Source organism: Semicossyphus pulcher, unplaced genomic scaffold (assembly GCF_022749685.1).
Source record: "Semicossyphus pulcher isolate SPU_LCO1_2020_fin unplaced genomic scaffold, fSemPul1.0.p SCAF_6, whole genome shotgun sequence".
Lineage (NCBI taxonomy): Eukaryota > Metazoa > Chordata > Actinopteri > Labriformes > Labridae > Semicossyphus > Semicossyphus pulcher.
In genome coordinates, this window is record NW_027211737.1 from 9,758,807 (window position 1) to 9,782,783 (window position 23,977).

General features: G+C 41.8%; 1 protein-coding gene across 1 annotated transcript in view; it reads right to left on the bottom strand.

The window, feature by feature from the left end:
* LOC138610153 (transmembrane protein 132C) overlaps window positions 1–23,977 on the bottom strand; it is a 292,087-nt gene that overhangs the window by 33,301 nt on the left and 234,809 nt on the right. The window contains exon 6 of the mRNA XM_069682861.1: window positions 16,279–16,422. Coding sequence (XP_069538962.1) covers window positions 16,279–16,422 — 144 coding nt within the window. The remainder of the gene's footprint in view (window positions 1–16,278; window positions 16,423–23,977) is intronic.

Sequence of the window (23,977 nt, forward strand, 5' to 3'; positions counted from 1 at the left end):
CTGGCTGCTAACAAAAGAGCGCTGCAGAGGGAGATGCAGCAATACTGCAGCTGATTCTCTCTCTCTCTCTCCTGCTATTTCTCTGTTTCTTTCCCCCTCTGTGTTTTCTCTTCTCAACTTTTAAATAGGCTGCGAGCGCGAGGAGACGTGGTAAACATGACAAAGAGGGGCAGGGGAAGGGATGGCTTTCGAAAGCGAGGCAATTTAGGAACTAGAAACGGCATCAAACTGTTCGGGATGCTTCCCCGAAAGGCTCCCCGGGGTGCTATTCTGGGCACGTCCGACTGGGAGGAGACCCCGGGGCAGACCCGACACACACAGGAGAGATTATACATCCCAAGCAGCATGAGAACACCTCATGATCCCCCAGGAGGAGCTGGAGGACGCGGCTGTGAGAGAGGACATGAGGAGTAGTCTGCTTTTCCTGTAACCTCAAAGTGAACTGCATGGACATCAACGTATTAATGTCTGACCGAGCAGGGAGCAGGAAGAGCCCGAACCAGCAGACTTTCTCATATCTCAAAATTGATATAGAACCATACGCATGGATCGTGAAATAAGAGGTGTGTTTCATGATGTGTGGCCTCGGGTCTCTTTTTGAAGCTGTAGAAACCCACGTTCATTTTTGTCCTTTCACTGTTTTTCATCATCTTACTCTCCAATACCCTCAACTGTCAGCTTCACTTTGTATTTCTCCTTCGTCACTTAAAACGTGTGTCTCTGTGTGTGCTTTAATTCCTGTATGAGAACAAACATGCGGGCCAGAGGGAGACAGGTGCAGGTGTTTCACTTTATAGAAGATTTTAAGCAGCGCAAACACACACAAACCACAACAGTCTCTTTACAATTGTCGACGTGAGTCTGTAAAAGTGGCTTTATAACCTGGGGGTAAACAGATCACAGTCCTATTTTAAAAATAGAACCTAGATGGTCGATTTCTAAATGCATGTTCCAAGTTTTATACCTCTTGGTTCTTCGAGGAAATGTAAACTGTCACTATTGCTTCCCTTTCATGACGCCACCGCTCTAAAAGCAGCCCAACCCTGGGGCTTTCAACCGGCTTTACCCACCCTGAATCCACACTGTTAGTTTTAGCATTTAGTCTAGTTGGATACAATGTGGAGATATATAACTTTCAGGATTTCATAAAGGCTTTGAGTAAGGTACTGTGTCCCACTGGCTCTCTATTGCAAAGCCACCATTCTGTAACTGCGAGGTCAGTTTAACTTTAAAGCATTCAGGTTATTGAAGAAAGAAAAGGAGGCTTTTTTTCATAGTGTCCATTCACAACAGAGGTCGTCCTCCTGACCAGAGTGTGGCAGGCCCTAAACTCTGCTGCTGCTGCTGCGTTTGGACACATTTTCATGTAGCCCAGGTTGTGTGTGAGCAGAAAATATGACCAGTTGGTAATTTCTCGGGCTGTTTTTGACGGTTAAGAGACGGAATGTAGAGCGTTTTTCAGTTCAAAAGGTAGCCAGTTTGGCTTAGCGGTTAAATCAGCGACCATAATCAGAGGCTATAGTCCTCAATGCGACGGTCCCGGGTTCAACTCCAGTCCTCGACCCTTTGCCGCGTGTCATACCTGCTCTCTTCCCCTGTTTCTGGCTCTGTCCACTGTCCTCTCTTCAGATAACAGCATAAAAAAGCCAAAAAAATGTATTAATTAATTAAAACACATTTTTTATTTATTTATCTATGTATTTATTTGTACATGTACACGCATACAAAACAGACAATAACAATATTAGTAAAAAATATTAACATTGTGAGAGGTTAGAAGCCAAAAAAGGCTTGTGAAGATTCCTCCCCTAGTAAATATCACTAAAAGATAAAAACAAAAATTTCACCGAAACAAGTTTTTTCACCGACTATTAGAAGACGTTGATTAACGTTTATGTTTAGACCAGATTTCACCTGCTCCTTCACAAGATTCATCACAAATTCACACACAAACTGATGCATAGCAGCTAAAATGATTGTACACGTGTATATGTTTACATAGTGTGAATAGTTTTTAAATTATTTTGTCACTGTTCATTTATATTGTCATAGTTTTTAATCTTTTGCCACCTACTTTTTTTTCTTTTTTTATTACTTGAGTGCTTTATTTATTTTGCCTGTTTTGTGTGCTGCTGTTTCCTCTTCGGGGGATCAATAAAGCTTATCTTATCTTGTATACGTGAGCAGTGCGTCACAGTCACCAACAAAATTGTTTTGCAAAATGGGTTGACCTGGATGCGATCCCACGATCGCTGCACTCAGGCCAAGCACTCAACCCACTCGGCTACCAAGTTCTCTTGTGAAATGTTTTTCCGCCAGGTGTTAGTGAACTACGTCAGCATCCAGGGATCGCTCTGCCTTCACAGTCAGATCTGCACAGCCGAAGTCCCTGCACATGCACAGCCTTCTTTTGTCTTCTTCTGTGGAGAATGTAAACGTGGCACAGCCCATAAAGCGCTGCGTTTCTGATTTTTGACTGAAATATAAAAATGAATATGTTGAAATTACGTGTTTGTGTGGTCCTGATTTAACTCCCACAGCTGCAGAATGATTTTGGAGAAATGCCGCTACAATCATCACTTTCATCACCCTTTCAACGCCTCAGATGTTTAGACCGGATTTCACCCTGTTTTCAACCACATTTCAACGTTGAAATCCCGGTTGGGGCTCAATCGGACAATGAGAAAGATGGAAATTTTATCTTCTTGAAGGTAAAAAACATTTTGGATCTGTAAATGACACATTTTTAGCAACTTTTCCAAACATTTTGATTAGAAACAAACATGGTTCAAGTCATCCAAGTAGTCCTTAATCCAAGCGTTACTACTTGAATAACCTTGAACTAAATGTTACCGATAACACAGTGAAATGTGCATTGACTGATCTGTTTTGCTTCTATAATACTTATATTTAAAAGATAAGGGACAGCACCTCAACTAAGAGAAGCATATGTGAAAAACAAGCACACAACACTGAGCTAAATTCCATTAGATACAACTGTGCATTATTACAAATACAGGTCAAGCACGGGGCAGGACGGACACACACACATCTGGGGGACAGCTGCCTGCGGTGTCCGTTCATGAGTGCCAGTGATGGGCCGCTAATGCACCGCCAGGAAACAACATGGCTCCCTAAGGGCAGGCAAAATGGAGGCATGGCAACAGCTGCCAAAATGTCAGGGTGACAGAGAGGCAGAGATGGGTGGAGGCCAGTGTGGGACATTGGAAGGGGGGTTGCTGTAGCGGCTGCATCCCCCTCTTCTGGCCAAAATGAAACACAGTGGATGAATCGTTTTGTCTTTAAATATGACCTAATAAAAAAGATGTGTTTCTACCTCAGTGTCCTGGTGTTGTTGCGTGCATTGACCTCACCTAAAACTAAGAGGGGACGCTAAACATAACCAGCCAAAGCAAATTAATACTGCAGAAAAAAGGGCACATTTTTTTAAACATCCAAAAGCAACAAAAAAAAGGGACTCTTTGGAACACAGCAGCGTCCAGAGTGAGGCTGCATGTTATCGTACATCCCCAGGTGCAGAAAAAGTGCTGACGGCTGCAGATTCTGAGGACAGACAGGTGGACATGTACGGTATCTGAAACACGACATCACCAATTAATTAGCCAGCTAGTGTTTCCTATAGCAGTTAAATCATTTCAGGGTTTCACTAAACTTATTCCTGGTTTGTTTCTTCTTCTGTGAGTGTATCAAACTGTTATCTTGACCTGTTGACCTCGAAGTGATTGCCCTGCATGACGGCCAGTGTGTATTTAAGATGAGAAACGGGGTTTGGAGGTGTAACACATGGCGCAACCCTACTTAAGTTATCAATAGGTGGATGTTTGTGTGTTTATGCATTGCTGCTGTGTATTTTAGCATGGTAATTAGCAGCTAATTACTTATTGATTGAGGCCGGTATATTTTATGGAGGTGAGAGGATGAGTGTGACACGGGGCTCATGACACCTCAGCCATAATTCACGCTCTGCTGCACACACACACACAGCATCTGCACTATCTTTATTCCCCCTCCTCCGTACTTTGCTTCTCTGCGCACCAACTACAACATGTCTTTGAATCTCTTTCTTTTGATGTCGTCCATATAGACATAACAGGATAAAGTTCAAACCTTTGGCTTCTTAATATGTGATATAACGGTATAAAATGAGTCAAAACATCAGTGTCATCACTGCTCTGCATGATTATAAACTGCTCACTGCTGGATCACATTATACATTCGGATAAACTGCTAGGATCACAGTATGGATCATCTGTCTCTGACCCGCGCCGTCCCTCTCGTCTCCTAACTGATAATACAGACACGATCTGTCTGTATTTCCGTGCGTGCGACTGTTATTTATGCGCATGCATGTCAATGAGCAGAGCTGATTCCCAAGGATCGGGGAGAATACCTCAAACTTGCCTCAAGGTATTGATTTGTTGCCAAACTACCCCCCTGCTCTTACTTTCAGCCCCATCACCACCAGCATCCACCTGCAGGCTCCGGCCAGGGGTTTTTAAGATATGATCTCATCACTACTCAAATTTCTCCATGCAAAATAAATCTGCGAGGAGCGATGAGGTCAGAGCCTCGACAGTAAACACAAGCTCTGTACTGCTGCTGTTATAAACATTTCTATCACTATCACAAACGTGAGCTGTCTGACTGAACTGCTTCCACTTTTTGTGGCTCACACTTTGCACAAATCATCTTTTTACGTAACGTTTTTTTTTTGTCCTTTCCAATTGTCTTTCTTTCAGATAACTATAACCCATACCGTCAGGTTTGGACACAGAAGCACTTAATCATACAGGAAATGAATGTAGAATGAACACACATTGGTAGAAGCTGTGTCACAGATGTAGTGGACTATTTAAGGTTACACAGTTGATGGCAATAAAGATATGGGAAATTGGAAACATCTCAGTAACGAAATGTCCGACACATTAACCCGACGGCTGCCTGGCGGTTGGATCTCAATCATTTTCTCTGCAGGTAAAAGCAAACTAAATGTAAAGTGTCTAATTTAACGTGTGATGACGTACCACTGAGTTCTAAATCATTTAATTTAGACAGATTCTGATGAACTCATCTCTGATGGAAGATGGAAGCTAGAGGAACATGTGACATTGGAACCTAATCAGTTCACTCCTAATAAAGGCTTGAGCGACGCAGGTTTTCACTCACCAAGCATTTTATGTGGAGGAGCCGGGAGCTTCGCCGATCTTTCTGTGCTGTAAGAAGTGAATCACTGGAGGTCTAAATAATCGTTTTAGACCCCCCCACAAGGTCGCCGCTCCCACAGATATATGTTTTTGCCTGTTGCTAATGGTGCGGTCTGATGTTGTGCACCTCAAATTGCTGGCTATTTCCTAAGCCTGTTACTGCTAAATGGAAAATGTGTGAGTTTAAATGTTTGTGTGTGCGTGTGTGTGTGTGTGTGTGTGTGTGTGTGTGACCTCTGCCTTTAATCCACTTTACCTTTCATTTCCTTTCTAGGCTCTCAAATGACCCAGGGGCCCCGATAGAATCCTACTTTCTCTCCTCGTCTACCTCGTCCTCTTTTTTGTCACATGTTCTTTTCTCTTCTTAAACACAAATAATAATATGTATAATAATATGTAACCAAAATTTGTATCAAATGAAGTCTTTAAGGCATAAAAAGATCAACGTTTAAATGTCTTTATGTATCTTTTAATATCTCTCTTTCAGAGGAAGGTCAGATTTAGCCAAAACAGTGATTCCACGCCTGCTTTTCAATCAACACAACCTCACTATTTAAGATGCTTTAATAATCAAACTACACTGTTTAAACTCCACATTTGTCGTGTGACTGTGCCCGGCAGTAATCAGAGGTGGTTGCGACACACAGCTGTGAAGGTTCACTGAACGAAGACAAACTTGATTCTCTTGATTAGTAGATTTATGAAATTAAAAACACGTCTCATATGACACTGTTTTCAAAATCAACTCACAATGCCATGATTGCATATTTTTTTGTGTTCGTCGCCGCAGTGTTTCAGTGCTTTGTACGACCCACAGAATCACACAGGAGTTTTAAATTAAATAAATAAACCCAGGAGACTGTCATTATCCTCCGTTCAGATCCATTCATCCATTCAGGTTTGTAAAGACGGTGAATGGGTGGCCTTCTTAGAAAAGAGAGGCTTTATCAAGCTGTTGCCAAGAGATGATGCGTTACTGGGCGTGTGTGTTCTTCTTAATATCTAAAGAAGAAAGGAGTTTAAACACACACGATTTGATTCATCCTACATTTATAAAGTTGTCTGTCTTGACATTATGAATAGTTTGTTAGTGCACGCAGCGTTTGGCTTTAACAGGAAATAACTCAAAAGAAATGACAGCAGGAGCAGTTTTGTTAAACCAGGAGGGAGAGGAGGGATTTGGTTTCACCCAAAAAAAAAATGGACAGTTTCTTTTTTAGTTCGCTGGCAAAATTTGATGCTTGTCAGTGAGAAAGGAATTCTGGGAATTCTAAACACTAAGTAGACTTAAGGCCAGTTCAGATCACTGATTCCCAACGAGACTGGATGCAACTGCCAAAAGAATCCCCTGAAATGTGATCGTAAACGTTCTAAAACTGGGCCGTTCACATCAAAGCAACGGAACGCACACAGACACAGTCTCCATAGCAACGACACACGGACATACCCCACTACTTCTGCGTTAATGCTATAACGTTAGTTAATACTATATAACGTACACGTTACATGATTATCTAGCTGGATTTCTGTCATCATTATAAAAAGAAGTGGATAACAGTGACGGTGACATGCTCACAATGTTAGCTTTAACATTGATTAATAAACGTCGAAGACAGAGAGTTAGAAAAGAGAGGATCTGGAGCCATGCCTACGCCACTCTATGCTGTTTCCTGATTGGCTGAAGTGAAATAGCTACATCGTTCCGCTCTAAAATTGTTCTGACCTGACTGATTCTTATATCTTACTGTATTTTTTATTCTGTATTTTAATGTGTTATTTCTGTTTTTAACTGTGGAAAGCACTTTGAATTGCTCTATGTATGAATGGTGCTTTATAAATGAACTTGCCTTGAAATGAAGTTAAAAAAAGGCTAGTGAAGGGGGAAATAAGAGTTGGTGCTATGAGGTCTGTTTTTCAGCATGTCATCTAAAAGGAACATTTCCTCAGTATCTCACCTTGTACAAGTCCTTTGTTCTGTGCATTCATACAAAACTGAACACAATTTTGTTTGTAAGGAGGTTGTGTTGACTCAGATTAACCCCAGGAGACTAACCTTAACCTATCCTAACCTAACCTAACCTGCTAACTGCTTCATGCCTCAAACAAACTTTTGAGGAACTGTAGTAAAACTTCCATTAATTTTGTTGCCAGAAAATGTTGGGTGACTTACACTTGGTTGGCTCATCTTGGTGTGAAATATTTCTACATCAGTGCAAATGATTAACAACTGCTATGATAAAAGTCTGTTGAATTTTTGAGGCTAAAACTGATTTAGTGAAAAGGTTCTCTCTCTAATGTGGCTGTGGGGGGGCTGTAGCTCAGTCGGTTGTTGGAAGGTTGGTGGTTTGATCCCCAGCTCTCTCAGTCTACATGTTGAAGTGTCGTTGGGCTAGACCCTTAACCCCAAATTGCTCCCGGTGTCGTAGCCAACGGTGTGTGAATGAGATGAGTGATTGACAGGCGGGCACTTTACGTAGCAGCCTCTGCCATTAGTGTGTGAATGGGTGTGTGAATGGGTGAATGTGACATGTAGTGTAAAAGCACCTTCAGGGGTCGCAAGACTAGAAAAGCGCTATATAAGTACAGTCCACATAATGGTAGCCAAGCCTCATGGGTAGTGTAGTACTGACAGAGCTCACCATGTCAAACTGATGCAAAAAATGTGATTTCTCAAAACCTAAATTGACCTTTATTTATTGATAAGATAAATATAGGATTGTAAAAAAACTAAATTTAAAACACTTCCACATTTAGTGTTGATTTTACAGTATGTGTTATCACTGTTGTCGCAAAGTATACATAGATATGTAACATGGCATACTTCCTATGGTGACTCAGTGCTTTACCGGTCCTCTCTCTCCTCCCACCTGTCCGCCTCTCTCGCCCCCTCCACACCTCTATCTACCCCCCTCTTTGATATTCAAGAGCAGTGACGGCACGCAGGCTCACCTTCTTGAAAAAATTGTCCTTCTCTGTGTTTTAAATCTGATGTGCTCGAACACCTCCAACGACAGGAATAGCTTCACGACCTTCAGAAACCTGCATCCAATTGATTGATCTCCACTTACCTCAAACTATGATGAAGCACTTCCTTTAACCGCAGTCCAACTTTATACAAAACCTCCAACGCTTCATTCATTCCCAAACTTTAACCCAAGTAAACAGGTGTTGCAGGCGGAGGAGAATGGTTACATGTTTGAGTCAGTTTCACATCAAAGCACTGAATCAGAACGACCTGATTAAACAGTATTTTAATCTAATGATGGACACATAAAACCTTAATTTGCAAACCACTTCTTTTTAAATGTGAGGGATGTTTTATAGAATTACTCCTCTGGACAAAAAGAGTTACTGTAAGTACTATAGCTACTGTAGGCACACACATAGCGCCTCTCCAAGGACAGAGAGATGTGTGTTAGTGTGTGTGTGCGTGCATCAGGGATCACGTAGGCGCGTGTCAAACTCTGCAACTGGTTCATTAAATGGCCCACAGATCAATTCTTAATCTGCTTTGTATCTGTTCTAACACATGCAGAAACACACCCTAATTTTCCCTCAAACATGCCTCCACACACACACACACACACACACACACACACACATACACACACACACACACACACACACACACACACACACACACACGTATACACTCTCCTCCATCACTTCCGAACCTTTTTGTCTTCCACTTTGTCAAATTCAATTATGGATGACATCACTAAAGGAATCTCCACATGAACCAATTACCGCACAAATCCCCTGGGTGGGTGTGTGAGATGATCTGTGTGTGTGTGTGTGTGTGTGTGAGGCGTAATAGGAAACAAGTGTGTTAGGAAACAAGTGTGTGCCCATCCTGTATGGAGGAGAAACAGGACGATTGCATGTATTGGTTTTTGGTTTATGTAGTTACAGTATGGCATTGGCTGTACATTGACTGCATCAATGCGTGTGTATGTGTGTGTCTCTGTGGTCCATGTTATGTGTGTCCCTCCACTGTTGCTGTGCTTGTCAAGCTTTCCTTATTGAAGTGAGAGGAAGAGACGGACATACTTTTATTAATCCCTGAGGGTAAGTTCAAATTTTCACTCTGTTTTTACAAACATGCTACACACACAAAGGCCCGAAATACAGACACGAACAAACAGACGTCAGAGTGAGGGGCCTCGAGCACTTGGGGGATTCGGTGCCTTGCTCAAGGACACCTCGACGGACCCCAGGAAAGGAACCTCTTCAGCAACCATCCCCAATTCCAAGCTTGGCCCGTACCAGAACTTGAACTGGCCACCCTCCGATTCCCAAGCCAAGTCCCTACAGACTGAGCTACTGTCTACCCTCATGATTTCAGATAGACAGAGAAACTCTTCTCAGCTAATATGACAACATTTGCTAACAGTTTTTAATTCACTGTCAATAGGTTAGCTAACAGGGTTGACATTAGCTCCTTACGTTTGGAGACGGGAAAGTGACTCGTGATTTAAAGTCAATTTTGAATGAATGACTTTCATTTTTCAATTTTCAAAAGAATGAAGCTAAAGCTGCATGTGGCAGGCAAAAAGTCAACATCATTATTGATGATTGATGTGGAAGACATGGAAAAAAAGAATCAGCAATTTACCTTTGCTGCTGTGTAAAGCTAGCATGTGCTTGTGTTTTTGCTAAGCTAAAAATACTTGTTCATATTTTGAAACAGCCAAGTGACCCTTCGCTACATCCTGCCTGCCTGTCAAGCTTTTGCACCAGCATATAAATATTATGGTGTTTTAACTACAAGAGGGAAATAATAGCAAATTTCTGGAAAAATAGTTCCCGAATATCAGAGAGAAAGTACAATGAAAGGAAGCATTTGAAGGCTACGTCCATGATACAATTTGTCAGCGGAGTGTTGAATGAAGAGGACATAAAAATCGAGGCAAAAGCTCATCAGCCTCCAGCGCCTACTTACGGTTGCTAACGTAGGATTGGACATTACCTTGTTTAGAATGAGGACTAATTTATGTTTTTTGCTAATGTGATGTTATTTTCCATGTTAGTTCCTGGAAACTTCCCTGAATCAAACATGACTGTGCAAGCCTAAACTAGCTAACCAGCTAACTGGCTTTGCTAGCGGTCAGTTGTTTCTAATCAGGGCTGAAGGTGTTTTAAGCTATTATTATTATTTTAGACTTTCCTTTGCTGACATTAATCCAAATTCTTGTGTCTTTTTTACGTCCTGGTTCTCTCGTTTGATCTCCTCTCGTCTCCTCATCGATCCGTTCGTCATGTTCTCCCCCCTCTCATCCCATCACTCCTCCTCTCCCCCCCTTTGCTTTGTCAGAGAGCAGGCTGCGTGAGGTCAGGATAATGGTACTAATTTGTGTGTATGCGTGTGCTTGTCCCCTATCTGTCCCCTACTAGCTTTACACCGCCGACCTACACATACTGCTGTGTCAACAATAGCAGCGCATACACATACACGCATCAAATGACAGCATCTCCGAGGACCTTAACAAGATAGTTTGCTCTGACAGAGAATGAGAGGAAGGGGGGCTGAAAGTTATTATCTATGTAGTACATCGCTGCTGCATATGTGGATGTCAGGGGATAGATTGGCTGAAGTGAGCAACACGGGCTGCATCAGTGAAATCTACAGCAGTGCATTGTAGCTAGTGACAGGTTGAGTTGGTCATATCAGCCATACGTTCATTGGCAGAGCAAGGAAACGGACTGTTCAATTCCCCCTGCAAACATTTATCCACCATGAGTAATTAAACAAAAGGCTGGTTAATGAAATGTGACGACTTCTTGTTTTCAGGAGCGGTCATGTTCGATGGTTGTGGTTCAAACATGTTCGATGTTTGAAGGATATCTTGTCTCTTAAAATTGGGACGACAGCAGATCAGTCTTTAGGGACTTGGCTTGGGAACTGGAGGGTTGCCGGTCCGAGTTTCTGGTACAGACCAAGTATGAAAATCGGGACTGGTAGCTTGAGAGGTGGCAGTTAATTTCCTGGGCACTGTCGATGTGCTCTTGAGCACCACTTCTCGGGGCGCTCGTCCGTGTGCAGCCCCCTCACTCTGACATCTCCCCTTTAATTCATGTCCATAAAGTCCTGTTTTTGCATGTGTGTATTTCGAGCCTGTGTGTGTGTATTACATGTTTCTAATAAATTGAATTTCCCCTCAGGGATTAATAAAGTATAGCTTCTTCTTCTTACAGTTTCAGCAAATGTAAGTAAGACATGTAGCCTTCATTTTTCCGGATTCAAAAACATGAATTGTGTGTCCTGTTTTACTGCCAATCTAAGACGAAAAACATTCTAGTCTTTCTAGAACGTTCTCCTAAGTGTAAACATTAGGTGACAAAGCCCTCTAGGTGCCGTACTTATAATGACTGGAGCGAAGATAACATTCACCCTGGGAGAAGGTCGATATGTTGGATGGGTGACCAAACTTTCAAGATGGGAGTCCGATGCTATTTTCTAGTTTCCAACACAAACAATCAACATTTTTTAGGCCCTGAAAATTACATCAAACCAAAACCTGTCCCTTCTTAAAGCTAACCAAGTCTTTTTAGTGGCCTTACCTAACCAAACCTACAGTACAGAAAGCTGGCCTTGCCATCCACAGCAATTGGAGGATCAGTGTCAGGTGGTGACCAGGTGGAGGTTGGGATCTTCTAATGATGTGTGAAGTGCGATGTTATTAAAGTTGAGTTGATTTAGCAACATTAGAACTAGACAAGGCTATCAGAAAGGGCGTCAGGTCAGGCAATGATTCCATGCGACTATCTAAAGAGCTTGGACAAAGATAGATGTTGTTGTTTACTATGGAAGACTTGTTGGTCCAAATTTGGATTGCTGGAGTAAACTGCACGTACTAAATCGTACTCAAATTCTCAGAAGTAAAATCCCATAACAAAGTTGTTTTTAACAAGAACTGGAAAAATGAAATAGCTGCTGTATAATGTATTAGACATTGTTAGTATTAAGCTGTACACTAAGTTAGAGACCTGTACTAGAAAGGCCTCTTTCTGGAGTCTGTGAGGAAGTGCTGCCTGAGCTCCCCAGCTCAGGGCACGAAAGCCCTGTGTGTTTGCTGTCTAGGCTCTCTGGATTGTCCTTTACAGCTGTCATGGTGACTCACTGACAGCTACAGCTACCTGGAGTGGTACCCCATGGGTGCCATTCTCAAACAGCTGTCTGTGTTAAATCTCTTTCTGTGTTCCTATGTGTGTGTGTGTGTGTGTAAGGAAATGACAGAGGGGGAATACGTGTCAGATCACATGTCAACAAATAACAACAGTTTGCAGACACTCAGCCATCACATACACACTCTCTCTGCCACACAAACAAACAAAATCAGTCTCAATGTGTTTATTTTTCTTTCTCAGTTTAATACTTTTGGTAAATTATAACTCAAATATCAGCAGAAGAAATTTGGTGAGGAAGATATTTGATGGATACCTTTGTTAATAGCATTTTTTAGGTTAGCAATTCTGCCTGTTAAAGCATAAATTTCACCCCAAAATAGCATAAATATCATTATTACATGGCTGTGTTAAATACTGGATTCTGATTGGTTAGTAACAGCATTCAGAGGACTGCTATTTCTTGATAACAGACCATTGCTATGAAGAACAGACGGTTGCTAGGGATTCGACTCTAATCACACAATCTGAAAGACTAACTGTAATCATATAAATCTGCTAAAAGAAGTCTGGTAAATTTGACGTTGGTCTGAGAGAAAACATAAAGGTTAAAAGACGCAAAAACTGCAGGCTACGACAGAGAGATCTACAAAACTAAAGACGCCACATGAAGTAAACGAACAGAACACAGTACGGGATATGGCGGAATTTAAAGACGGTGAATGGAAAAGAAAATGTCAACAGACTCTGACAGTGATGAGACAGAAAACCTGAATCAGGTGCTGCACTGATTCCTGCAGTCCGCTTAAACTTACTTCAGCATCAGTGGAAATGTTTGCTACAGAGTTAACCGTTGCTATGGACACAGCTCTCACTGTGGGTTTAACAGAAATATAATCATTTTTAAATGAAAAAAAGTCCAAATCAATATTTTGTGTCAACTTATTGATTTTGTAAACAGGTAGCTGTGTAATAAGCTGGATAATGTACAGTGAGCAGGTTGTTATCGTGGAATGGGTTTTGTTTCACTCTTACATAACATGCTGTGTGAGTAGATTTGTGGGATGTTGAAGGAATTCAGGGGATTTTTTTTTTTCAACCTGAGATCCAGGGTTCAGGTTCAGTTCAGTTCAGCAGGGCAGGACAGCAGTTTCCCATTAATTCTTGTAATACGTGTCCACCTCTGCAACTGCATTAACTGGTTTGTAGAGGAAAACCTTCCAGAATTCAAAATTCAGCTGTGCTGTTGGCACTTTGAGTTTTTGTAACAAATACATCACCTGCAAAAATAGTTTTAATTTGTAGTTTTAACATAAGCTTTGGTTCTGTGACTATCTTTCTGCTGTACTTTCTTTAACTCGTCTTTGAAACATGCAATCTGTATGTGTCTGTGTTTGTATGTTTGACTATAAAGATCTGGATGGGATCTATTGTAACTTAAACACAAACGCTTTCCTTCCTTTGTGTCCTTTAGTCACTCGCACGGACGTTCAATAGGACAGAAAACATACAAAGATACATACACATGCATGCAGCTATAAACAAATGCACATACACAAGCATGTTCCGCTTCCCTACAGCCTTTCATACACTCTCCTTTCCCTCCCATACATGCTGGACACACAAACACACACCGACGCACAAAGCGCTAACGTTACATCTATCTGAATGAGTTCCTTCCATTTTCACTGTGTTGTTATTGATCGTACTTAAACAGCACCACTCCTGTCGGCTTGTACCAGGAAATTGGCTTCATATTGAAACTGTCACAGCAAGGGTGCGTTTCATTTTCGAGCCCTGAGGGCACAGGGAACGGAGCACGAGAGGAATCAATCTTCAGGCCCTGACATGGGCCTGTTTCTGTAAAGGTATTATTTGATGTTATTGCTGTATGATTAATTTTGTTTGTTTGGTTTGGTGGTGGAGTGGCTGAGCACTTCAGACTGTCTTTCCAAGTGTCATGTTTGTTCGTCCTGCTCAAGAGTCCTTCAGAGAGACACTGGATGTCTGCCAGTTCTAACTGGCCCTGACCTCTGACCTGTATGTGGAGGAGATTAAGTGAAAAAGAAAGAGCAACACCATGCACTGAAGTTCATAACTTGAGCCTTCTTGCATACAACACCTTCAACCTCTGTTTCATCAAAGACAATTCAATTAATTCATGACAAGGAGAAGTTTCACTTTGAACTGAGAGCACTTTACCCAGCATGCAGTTCTCCAGTATTTATCTTTAATGACTTTTACATAAACTAGAGGAACTTATGACCAACCAGCACAGATGTTTATGTGGACTGTGTATGGTTGGACAAAATGGTATTGAAGTAGTGTTAATAATATTGGATGGTCTCACTTTGGCCATGTGTGCTCTGTCACTTTCAATAAGCTGTATGGGATTTATTACTAGTTTTTGACCACTAGTTACGCTGCCAATGGTGTCACAATATTCAACCGTTCTGCAGGTGGTTCTTGTCTGTGTATCACAGCAATACAAAGGCAAGGAGGCAGAAGACTGCTCCAGTCATAATTTAAGACATATAAAATGATCTGCTTGAAATAATTAACTATGTCTGATAATTTTTTTCTGCAAAATATGTTTAATTACCCTGAATCTACATAGGCCGCGCCCACTATGTAAATTTTAATTGCCGCCTCCGTCATGAAACCAAAACATGTCTCTGCCATCGTTTAGTGGCAACTTGTTGAAACTTAGCTAGCTTGAAATGTAGTAATTAGCAGTATTAAAGTTAACGTTAGTAGTCAGTAGTGAGTTTGCAAAAATTACGATGACGGTTACAGCTGGCTTGCACATCACAAAGGGGTTGCCATAGGTTGCACATAATGATATGCATAGCGTCACCCCGTCCATTAACAAGATTGGCTCCTTAGATTTGTGACATCACAAACCTGCCAATCGTATTGTTCAGCCTGTCCTTGGTGCACTGCAGTTTAAAAGCAGACAGGCCCAGCCATGGAGATGACTGCTGATGTTGTCCCTGATATGTCTTGTAGCACATGAAGAACACCACATGGAGATGTTTACAAGGCTAAACACTTTTCACTGGACGGGGTCTTTAAGAATGCTTGAAGGATGTATTCAAAGTGTTTTGGTGAGGAACACGAAACATTAACAGAAACACTGTGAGAAAATTTCAATGGACACGTTTAATCTGCTAAACTTGAGTGCTTTGATGCATTTCTGAAACCTGCGACAAGATTGCTTTTCACAATGCCTGGAACCAAAAAGACATCAACCAAACATGTCTTAATGTGGGGCTCAGCTGCAGCTACAGTTAAGTAATCACTTAGTAAAGATTAGAGATTTTCAAGAGGCCACATGTGTGAAACTGTTTTACTTCACTAAAACACTGAACTTAATGTAAATGACCTTCAATCCCTCTTACAGCTCAGACAAAACAAACATGTTGCTTTTTTAGGGCTAAATGAGAGCAGCATTTCTGAACCATTCTTGTATGACATTCAGCAAAACAGACAGTGGGATAAAAAAGCATCCACACTGTGATAAGTGTCTCATTACGCTGTGCCGCACAAAGTGAATTAGACAACAACAAAAAATCCTCAAAGATTTTACATTTCATAATGATCTAAGATGGATCCCTCGCTGAGTAAAATACCTGAGTTTACCTCCTCACATTACTGTGATAACCTCTTCCTCTTAAAACGTTATTTCTGTCTTTAAGAAATGATTTCTTAATCCATATCTCACATACCTGGCAGAGCCTGAGGTAAGATATTTTGTGAATTTCCTGAGACCATTTTTCTCGTTGGCACTTGCTCAATTACGAAGCATCAACAACTGATTTATGAGAACAACTTTAGTGTCTTTTCCCAAAATGCTTTATATAAATGGAGATCAGTTGCAGCTTCATAATTCCTATGTTTATGTGTGTGTACTCTGTGTAACGCATACCTTGACTACGTCCACGTCTGTCGAGCTGCAGGTGACCGAGTCATCCACCTCCCGCACCTGCCCGTCGGTTTCCACTGTAACCAGCTTGATGGGCATCGCGACGCGTCGACCTGTTAGGATGGCTGTGTTCACCACCTCTGTGTCCTACAGAGAGAAAGAAAGACACAAGAAGTTTTCTTTAATAACATTCTTGACCCGTTTATTTTCTTTCTGTTTCCACTTTATTAAAGTGACTGACAACTGTGAAGATTTAGAAGAAGCAACAGGAATAAACAACCACCAGAGACCAGGGGAGAGTTTTAAAGGAGAGAAAAAAGAGTGGTGATTATAAACTGCACGATTAATGTAATCAGCATGATTACATTTGATTGGATCCTTCCAACAAAAATAGCACAAACACACCAACACACACACCTCAGAGTGCCGTGTGCCAGCGTCAATCTTGATTATTTGGCTTTGAGTTTCCAAGGGGGCATTTATTACCGCCAACACACACACACAAGCCTGATTACAGGGTATTTTGCCGGGCCCACTGTTTCCGGAGGGAAAGTGTGTATTTGTGTTTGTCCCTTATTAGACTAAACTTCAGCTGAGCATACAGGATGCCAACAGAGAAGAAGAGAAACGTAAGATATGTACTTGTTTTAGGTATGCCACAGTGTGTCTCCAGGCACAGTTTGCATCTTCGATCTAAAATGTTGTGCACCTTAGGTGTGCAAGTTTGTGTTATGTGTTCTTGTTTCACTGTCTTTGTGAGGACTCAGTGTTACATGCTGCATGTTCTGATGAGGACAGTTCTTCTTTAGGTTTTTAAGGTTAAAATGGCTTTAAGGTTAATCGATGCAGAATGATACAGAAACATAAGACAACCAGGGGAAGATTAGAAAACTCCTCATCAATATACCTCATGTATATGAAAATATAATATTTGCAGACACAGTCACACATCCTGCAAAATAAAAAAATTTACATTAAGGTGTAACACCATAACCTGTATAAAAAGATGGATGACAAGACAGCTCCCTAAAAGTGAAGCCAAACCCTCTCTGTCGCCCCCTGCTGACTGGCTGCAGTATAGGTCGTAAAGCCCGCCTCCTCCATGTTAACAGATGGGACATGAGTCAAACTATAAAACCAAAATACACATCAAATACATTTTTCTCAAACATGGTTTCTGTCATTATAGTTAGTTCTTATCATGCTGATTTACGTCCAAGTGTTAATTTTTCTGACACGTTTATTTTTAATTAGTTATTTTCTTGCTGTTATAATGATGATTGACGCTCTGTTGACAGATACGGCTCCTGCAGCCGATCTGTTTCTGATTAGCAGAGTAGAGGAGGAACGGTGAGAGAAGACGTGACTCAAACAATCACTACAGTCATTGAAGTTTCCATATCTGTGAACGTTAACCTCAGACCAACACTAGAAGCTGTTCTGCTGTTAAACACGCCGATGTCGACGTCGGATCTTTGACAGGTTTTCTTTCGCTAAGTTAAGTGTGTGTTTTGGTTAGCGGAAGTGGCTTCAGCGGCTCCACCTGCCGATCTCTACTGCGCAAATCTGGCTCCAAATGCCATCACCCTCGCAAGATGTCATCACCCGTCACAGGGGCTATTTTGTACAATGAGAGCAGATGGAGACGCGTCGTCCATCTTTATATACAGTTGGTTAACACTAAGAGCAAAGATTATGTAAATAAAGTTTAAGTAGCACATTAGGGCAGAGAATCAAACTTACAGACAGGAACACAGTCCTGAATAACACAAATACATCTAACAAGATGCTGCTGCACAAACACTCACACTTAATACACAGTCAAGAGTTTAAGTACAAGTGACTAGTGACAAGTTGCCAACCGCCCTATCTTCCTCTGCAACACATCCCTATGTGACCTTTACTTAATGAGATCTCTCTCTGAAAGCTCTCTCTCTTTCTTTCTGTCACACACACACACACACTTTCTTAATCCGTAACTCTTTTTTCTTTCTCTCCTTCTTGCACTCAGTTCGGTCTACCTTGAAATAAAGAAAAGATACTGTAGATATACAACAAGACAGAAGACAACTACGCAGGTGGAAGGTGACAAACAGGTGAGGAGGAGGAGGAGGAGGAGGAGAAGTGGGGACAAACAGGATTAAAAGCATGGAAAAGATGAAAGAGGGAGCGCAGGAGAGGAAGATGAAGGGCACAAAGTAGACATGCAGAGAAATAAATAAATGAAGGAGGAGATTCTCCTTCCGCCTTGAGGGTCGAAGAGCAGATGGAGGGATAAAAATCAAAGAGGGAGAAGAGAAAGACGACAGGAGATAATGTGCGTCTAATTCTCTATGTGCTTGTGTAAGTTTGAAGCCTTTCTGTGTATATGTTAAAATGTATGTGTGTGTGTGTGTGTGTGTGTGTGTGTGTGTGTGTGCGTGTGTGTGTATCCCGGGGCAGTAGTCTCTTGGAAGCCACAGTACTGCCACAGATAACATCATGTTTACATCTCTGCTAGCACACCACGGGCCACAAGATGACAACAACAAGGGGGGAAAGATTGCTTCAGTAAAGAAGTAAAAATTGAGTTATTAGACATCTCTGTATTTTCCGTCTGTCTCCTGCAAAACGCTCTCATCTGATCCAATAAATTGTTTAACTTTTTGCGTCAGTGTGTGGAGTTTTTCTCTATTCTGCATCTCGTACAGAAGCTGAAATGCATTAAAGCACAGAACTCATAAATGTATGAAAACATGCACAAACACGCGCGAGCTAAGTATCCATCTTCACCACAAGCGAACACAGCAGAACAAAGGTTCAACACAGGTACATTTGTACGGAAGCCTTAAGAGGACATTATCTCGAGATAAAAAGCTTGTTTAGCTTAGGAAACATTTCCGACGATCTAGCATACAAAACAACAGTTACACCTTGATCCCACAGGATCCGTGTCCGGTGCGTCCTGTCTGTGCCGCGGTTCTGGTCTGGCATGGTTATCACGCGAGAATTGCGAAATCACGCGATAACATCAATGCTAAACAAAGCAACACACAAACTACAGTTCAGTTTGCACCTGCGAGGTTGATTATCTGCTCATCTGGAGATCATTCTGTGAATTTTGTGCTTCGACCATGGCTGAGTACACTACTTTATTAAAAGTGTTGTTTTTTCAAGATTTCAGTGTGTTGTTGTTATGAAAACGGAAAAAACGGGAGTCTGTACCGGTCTGTACTTTTATTTTGAAATGACCGGATGCTGTATGCTGTTTTCGTGTGTGACTTCCTGTTTGGAACTATCTGCTCTGTTCAGCTTGACGTGTGCTTGAAGTGGAGCCTGAGACGGACCGCAGCACGTGCCGTGTAATCACGTGCACTGACCTGAATGGGTGTGATCGACTCCGGAGGTCACGGCGCACACAGAACGCGCCAGAAACGGATCCTGTGGAATTTGAGGGTTAAGCCGGTATTTGTTTGTTTTGTGCTTTTGCAACTCCGGGGATTCGAGGTATGATCATCTGACGATATGGTGCAGCGTTGTTATCTTGAGATTACGAGATAAATGAGTCAAGATCTTGAGAAAACAACTGAAGATTACTAGTTATGTCCGCTTTGGGCTTCCATATATTTGATCACAATGTTGTGACAAAGGTTTTCTGTACATTTTACACTACAGTTTAAAGTGCCCAACTTTGCAAATCCTACATCCTGCTGTATTCATCCGTTGTAGGTGAGTAGGTAGATATATAGATAGATAGATAGAGTGTATAGTGTGTATGCTATAGGTGGCGTGTGTACTGCATGGACGAGACAGATTCCAGGGAATCACAGGCCCAAAAAGAGTGCAAAATGTTGAACTCAGTTCCAAATTACGCTTTTATCAAACCTCCTCTCAGAGTATAATTTGCAACACAAAACAGCAATCTGCTTAGACAGTTGTGACATGGAAGTCAATGGTAGAAACGCACCTTTTAAATAAACGGTATGAACTTGCTCTTGTTGACAAGTTAGCGACAACTGTTAGCGAGCCAGTTCAGTGACGCTATGAGAGATTTCCCCGCTCTTTAACAACTCCCCGGAAATAATTTTAATAGCAAAGTTAACTTACAATGAAAAGAAGCTCGGAAAGTATTTTAACTGTTTAGTGCTGCCATGTTTCAGGTTAGCTAGCATGTTAACAGTTAGCTTAACCAAATGCGCTTATAGCACAGAAGCCATCGGAGACAGACAACAGGCAGTCTCACATCACATCATCTGCTAGCCCCGTTAGCACACGTCGTTGTGATGATATGACAGCGGAGGAGAACATAGAATGTTTGGGATTCATAAAAACCTGCCTTTTTAGCCACACCTGTATTTAAACTGCAGACTCTCAAGTGCCTTTTAACCTTCTAAATAACAACTTTAGTTCACAAGCGGATGCAAAGATGAATCACAGAGAGCAGAAAAAAACAGAGACACAGAGAAGGGACGGACACAGAGACACACAGAGTGTGGAAAGAAGAGACAAAGAACAAAATTAGAAAATTGGAGGATGTGAAAAAAGCAGACAAACACAGCAGGAAGAGGAATATTAGAGCGAGAGGAGAGGAGACAGAGAACGAAAAGGAAAGAATTTCATGCCTGTCCAAGGGAATTATTAAGTGGCTCGTCAACAACTGGCTCCCTACTGCCTTCAAAAGCTGCTCCACACTGCACCGAGATAAGCTCAGAGGAGGTGTGTGTGTGTAAGTGTGTGTGTGTCAATGTGAGTGAGCGGTGAGGTCTTGTGTGCCAAGTATTTCTATGTTTGAATGAATGGGTTTTTGTGCGAGTTCATGTAGGTTCAATGATGTGTGCGTGTGTGTGAGAGAGACGTGGAGAGAAAGGGGCAGCGATAGGGAGGATAAATGTGTGTGTGTGTGCGTGCACGTGTGCATCCGCTGACAAACACATTTGTGTGTGCATGCTGCGCAAAGAAAAGAAGTCGAGGAAACAGTCTCTCTCTTCAGTGAAGCTTAGCCATGCATGTATGTGCGTATGTGTCCTGTAATGTGTGCGTGTGATTTAGAGTGAAGCAACTAGAGCGAGACCGCCCATCACAGGAGTGCACACACACACACACACACACACACACACACACAGTGTTTTAAAAGAGTTGACACAGTGAAAAAAATTGAGTTTTTTGCTCTTCTGTACAAATTCAATTCTAACTGTGACTAACAATAAGAGCATGTAAGCAGTTCTCTCTCTGTCTCTCCCTTCTTCTCTGCCCGTCTATCACTCTGTCTCTCTCTCCTTCTGTCACTCGCTCTCTCTTTCTTGCTCACACACACACACACACACACACACATTCAGGAATCTCTTACTGCCACAATGGACGTACTGCCATCTAACCTATGACTGTGCTTCCAGTAAAAGCACATTTGCGCACACACGCACACACACACACACACACACTAAACATATCCGCTCCAATCTACTTCCCTCTTCATTCTTTAAGTTGTCACGTTCATTTGGAGGAAATTGCGTAGAACATGTGCGACTCCGAGTCTCCCTTTGCTCTCATTGTGACCTTTTCACTACACCTGTCAATGCAAACCCTGCAGCCTTGGCTGTACCAATCTGCTGCATGTAATGAATTCAAAGTTTTGAAAGAAGGAAATCATGCTCTTTAGCCCTTTAAACATAATATTGAGATCGCTTCTATTTCTTTTATTTAGTATGATGTTAAAGTGCAAATGATTCAAAGGACGCTGGAGGCTGAGAGCTGCACGTTTTGTCTGCTTTTGTTCAGGCACTTAGTCCAACACAATTGACCCTTCGCTAAGCCCCTCCATTGAAAGGCCTGTGTCCAATCCTACGTTAGCAACCGTAACTAGGCACGGGAGGCTTGTCAAGCTTTCAGATGCCGTAAAATAATAAGCAAGTCTGACAGCAGATTTCCGCAAAGTTTAGAGGGCGGTGTCATATTTTCGCTTTTCTGAAGCCAAAAACTCTCAAAGAGGAGAGATGTCGATAGGTTATAGATTGTGGAAGACCTCGCTCGCAGCTTAATCCATCGAATATCAACAAAAACTCCTTCGTTTATGCTCCAAGTTAAGACGCTAACTAACTTGGCTAGGTTAGCATGTTAGCAAACAAAGACGGTTGAATATTAATTATAAGCTAATCCAGATTCAGCGTCTGGATCAAAGCCACGATATGCGACCGATATCCTGACGCGCTCTAAACAACATGAAAGAGTGGGATAATTTAGCTTTGCTAGCAATGGGCTAAAGCATATTAGATAATGAAAGTTATAGGGAGTCATAAATGGGGCGACGCCTGCGAGCTAGTTCAGGCAACTCGAGCTGCACTGATTTAATAACTGATATGCGTCACTTCATCATCACTCGACAAACACTTCCTCCCAATTGGCGCTCTATTTAAGCTGCAAGATTTCCTGTCTCTCCCTGTGCTCTGTCATTGCCATCGCTGCCCTGCACCAGTACTGCGCTCTCACTTTCAGCCCCACCAACATCCACCTGCAGGCTCCGAATAGGGGGTTTAAGATATTATCTCATCAATCCTCAATTTCTGCATGTAAAATAAATCTGCGAGGAGTGATGAGGTCGGAGGCTCGACGCCAAACACAAGCTATGTTCTGCTGCTGCAATAAACATTTGTCTGACTGAACTAAACATTAGCTTACAACAATATCGTGACTTACTCTGCTGTGCAAGAACATTGTTGTTCCTGTATATGATTGTCTTTAACATGTATTGTTAGGACGTGGGGTGCCTGACTCTTGCAGTGGGACCGGAGAGCTTCTTATTTTTATGTCCTCGTCATTCTCAACACTCTGACAGATTATATCCTGGATGTAACTTTCAAATGCATATTGTCCTTTCTGTCGACTTGTCTCTGATATTTGGGAACTATTTCTCCAGAAATTTGCTTTTATTTCCCTCCGAACATCTCTCACTGTAATAGTTGAAAACGCCATACTATACTAGGAGTAGCAACAGTAACCAAGGGGCGCGGGACTTGGGTGGATTATATAGTGTATAAGTGTAGTATACAGGAAGTGGACTCTGTGTTTAACAGCAATCAATTAATTAATCTCCGTCCCTGCAGCCACACTTCACACACATGCATGCGTACGTATTGATGCATGTGTGGCAAACACTACATACACTCCTAAAACACATTAAAGCCACTTAATTAATCAACATACGAACTAATTAACAATCACCCCCCCGGTAAGTGACAGAGGGGCAGTTTGAGTCGGGGCCCTGCCCTCGTGACTTTATGTAATCACAGTTGTGCAAACACACGTGAGGTAAAAGTGCGCTGCGTTATTCAGGACGAGCACGAGGCTTTATTTCTTGTGTTTTTAAATGCATCGATCATTTGACCAATGAAAAGCTTTGCTACAATAGGAAAATATGAGAGAGGAAATAATACATCAAATAAGAGAAAGGCAGGAAATAAAAGAAATGTGTACGAGACGCCTTCTGTGATGAAAGAGACAAAAGAAGAGGTCAAGGATGAAGAGGAGGAGAGAAACAGAGGAGATGTCTCAGCACAAATAGAGCTGTGTGAATGGGCAGAAGGAGCAGAGTGATTGGATGGTCTATTGTGTTTGGCCAGTGAGAAAAACAGTGAAATAGTATGTAGCATGTTCTTCTAAGTGTCTGTATATATGGGTAAAAACTTCTTAAAGAATAAAGGCAGAATATTGTGTTTTTTTCCGTATTAAA